At 54.6% G+C, this 3,784-nt stretch overlaps 1 protein-coding gene across 1 annotated transcript; it reads left to right on the top strand.

Annotated features, from left to right (window-relative positions):
* Positions 1-548: 548 nt before the first annotated feature.
* LOC311370998 (transmembrane protein 271-like) lies at positions 549-1,340 on the top strand (the record flags this gene model as incomplete). Its single annotated transcript, XM_084489260.1, has 1 exon — positions 549-1,340. One exon carries the CDS (start codon positions 549-551, stop codon positions 1,338-1,340), a length of 792 nt encoding a protein of 263 aa, XP_084345386.1.
* Between the last annotated feature and the right edge of the window lie 2,444 nt (positions 1,341-3,784).

Genomic DNA, 3,784 nt, shown 5'->3' with positions numbered 1-3,784 from the left:
GACCAGGAGAGGAGGAGACCAGACCAGTCATCCACAGGACTGCAGTCAGACCAGGAGAGGAGGAGACCAGACCAGTCATCTACAGGACTGCAGTCAGACCACGAGAGGAGGAGAGGAGAGAAAACCAGTCATCCACAGGCTGCAGTCAGACCACCACCGGGAGAGGAGCAGAGAAACAACTTGTTTACCAGCGCGCGTCTCCCGTGATGCCGAGAGCAGACGCAAAGTGTATTCTTAAGATCGATCCGTCACTTTATGGGCTGGATCTGGCTGCTCGATAGTCCAAGTGCAGAAATAACGCACCTTCTCTCTGATTAAATATTGATATAGTGTGTATCAGCGATCCGGATCGGGCATGCGAAGGAGGAGACGCACCACCGCCACCACCAGATGATCAGCCTCCTCCCCGGCAGCAGCAGCCCACCACTTCGGGTCCCCGGCACATGATGTCCCGCCGGTCTGAGGGGGCTTCCAGGGGCTACGAGGAGGACGAGGGAGGATGAGGGAGTGTGGAGCGGGATCGAGTGTGGCAGCAGAGGTGGAATATAATGAAGTGGAGTGGGAAAGGACTGTGCACCATCTTCTCCAGCACCCTCCTCTTCGTGTGCGCCGTGAGCGAAGTGGTGGTCGGATTACGATGCATCTCCCTGGGCACGGGCGTGCGGGCGCACTTCCACCTGGGCGCCGCGGCCGGGGCGTTCTACTCCGGGGTGCTGGTGTGCTTCGGCCAGGCGCTGCTGGGCGCCGCGCTGCTGTGCTGCACGGAGAAGCCCGGCTGCAGGAACTTCTTCCTGCTCGGGGTGGTCGTGTTCCTGCTGGGAGTGCTGACCGCCTTCAGCGGCGCGGTGGTGGACGGGGACACCGTGTCTCTGGTGGAGAGGAAACACTCCCACTACTGCCTGCACGCCGCGGTGGTGAACCCGGCGTGCGAGCTGCTCAAGGATTACCAACGGAGTCTGGTGGTCTCCACGGTTCTTAGCACGCTGGAGTGCCTGCTGGGGCTCATCCACCTGCTGCTGATCAAGAGCTACAAGACGGCGCAGTTCTACCGGAACAGGCAGGCTCAGCGGCGGGGCACCGGGGCGATCCTGTACCGCGAGGAGCGGGACTTCTCCTCGGCGGACTTCCAGCCGGTGTCTTACATCAACTTGGGGGTTTTTAACGTGCTGGACGAGACAGGGGCCGAGGTGCAGTGCCGGGGCCACCCGTCCCTGGAGCTGCCGGGCTACTCGTGCACGGACCCCGAGCTCAACCTCTCGTACCCCTTCTCGGTCCCGCTGCCCTGCGAACAGCCGCCCGCGTACGAGGACATATTCCCGGTGGAGGCATGCACCATATAGGGGGGCTGTTGTAGACCCCCGGACCCCCCAGCAGCTTTATTATTCAGCTGTGTGACAATCACTGACTGTGCTTGGAGAAAATCCAGAGAAGTAAGTTCAACGCGAGGACAATATGAGGCAAATTGATTCATCACTTTACTTCTTCTCACCATATAGGCATATTTTCTTACATAATCAGCCTCCCATCCGACTAATGCTTGTCAAGACGTTCACAGTAACTTTGCCAATCGCAGGTTTTAAAATCTCTCTATATAAAAACAACATGGTCTCGGTTGGAGCTTGCTATTCGAGGCGGAATACGTGTTTTGAATGTCTACATTTTTACATGTGAATAAAACAATTGTATTTACCCCTATAGATGTCATAAAACCGACCAGTTGATCCTCTACCGCATCCGTTTAATGTCAATGGGGAGGACCCCCCCCCCTCTGACGTGCTGATATTATAGACAGGATGTATGGAGACTAATGTCTTCATTCGTTGTGGAAGGATCTCTCCCCTCTCCCTTGTAGATGTTTCATATCTCTGACAGAACACCACCTGTTTCACTGGAAGAGCTGAACGTGAAAAGACTTAACAAATTAATTATTGAAAAAGTGCATGTGATGCTTTGCACTTTGTCAGCAAGGGGAACACGGTGATCCCAAATATACATTTTATAAACATTTATTCAAATGAGTATTCATGTTAATCACCATACACAAGGGTCAATGTGAACCTTATTCATGCGGTGACAGAGGTGGCAGGCCTTTGCCTCCACCATAGTAGGCACTAGGCCGACCCTGAGAACCAGCCTTCAGTCTACGGCTGTACTCTCCACTCAGATACCAGCGCTGAACGTGTTGGATCAGTGTGGATGTGGATTCCTCCGTGAGTTTATCTCTGTTGGTTCACTGTCGACGTACAAAGCTTCCTCTCTAACGACGCTCTCTCGTTGGCCGGCTCTGCTTTCCACTTACATTTAGGCCATTTAGCAGAAGCATTTAGCAGACGCATTCATCCAAAGTGACTTACAACGATTACCGGACACATTCACACACCGACGGCGGTGTCAACCACGCAGGGCGACAGCCAGCTCGTCATGGAGCAGTCAGGGTGAGGGCGTCTCGCTCAGGGACACCTCGACACTCAGGCTAGGAGGAGCCGGGGATCAAACTTAGCAACCTTACGGTTACCAGTCAACCTGCTCTACCTCCTGAGCTTAGCTGACCCATTTGTGCCTTATCGCAACTCATCTCATGGAGGAGAAACCTCCAGTGCGGGGTTTAGAGGCGTGGTGAGAGCAGAGCACACGCTGTAGAGACGCTCTGTGGAGTCACTCGAGGCGATCTGTGGCCCGGCGGCCCGGTTCATCAGGTCTTTACAGCGTGTCTGAGCACCCAGGGACATTAACATGCCTGTGGGGGGAGGGGGGGGGGGGGGGGGGGAGGCTTCAGCGACTCACAGCCAGGGTCTTTATTGCAGGAGAGGACCGGGTGGCCGGCCTGCCAACTGGCACGAGGCAAAGTGGCTTCTTGCTGCATTCTGGGTGATTTATGTTGAAACACTCACAAGTGTGCAGTGGGATGACCACACACACACACACGCACGCACGCACGCAGGCACACACACGCACACACACACACACACACACACACACACACACACACACACACACACGGGTATACACACACACAGGCATATACACACACGAACACAGGCACACACAGACGTATACACACACACAGGCGTATACACACAGACACAGAAGCCCATGCATGCACCTAGACACACACACACACACACACGACCACTGACACAAACACGAGAACATGCACGCACGCAGACACATCCACACACACACACACACACACATGTACACACCCACATATCCACCCACACCCACACATCTACACACCCACCCACACACCCACATCTATACACACACACACACACACACACACACACACACACACACACACACACATCTACACATCCACCCACCCACACACACACACACACACACACAACCACATCTACACACCCACACACACACAGGCCTTCTGATCACCGTCCTCTCACTGACCTTGCTATATCGTGGTACCTGAGGCATCGCTTTAAATTAATTTAAATCAGAAGATAGACAAGAGAGTTAGAGGCTATAATGACAGGGCAGCCAAAGAATGGAAAAGGGCACCCATAGATTTTCATACTAATGTGCAGATGAATGTTACGAGAGATAATGCCGTGTGGGCTAATGACAGCCCGGCCTCCGACGACCGCTCAGATGTTGGTCTGTTGTGACAGAGGAGGAGGACGTGAGCGGGGGGGGAGAGGCCTGGCGGCCGCAGCCCGCGTCTCCGTCCACTGCCTCCCATTATCTCTTCCATCAGTGAGGACCTGGAGTGTTTTGCAGCCGCCTCTTCCTGGGAGCCTCTCCAGAGCACTTGTCTCCAGGCTGACTG

This window comes from Micromesistius poutassou, assembly GCF_964030765.1.
Source record: "Micromesistius poutassou genome assembly, contig: SCAFFOLD_6008, whole genome shotgun sequence".
Lineage (NCBI taxonomy): Eukaryota > Metazoa > Chordata > Actinopteri > Gadiformes > Gadidae > Micromesistius > Micromesistius poutassou.
This window is presented reverse-complemented; position numbering and strand designations above follow the sequence as displayed.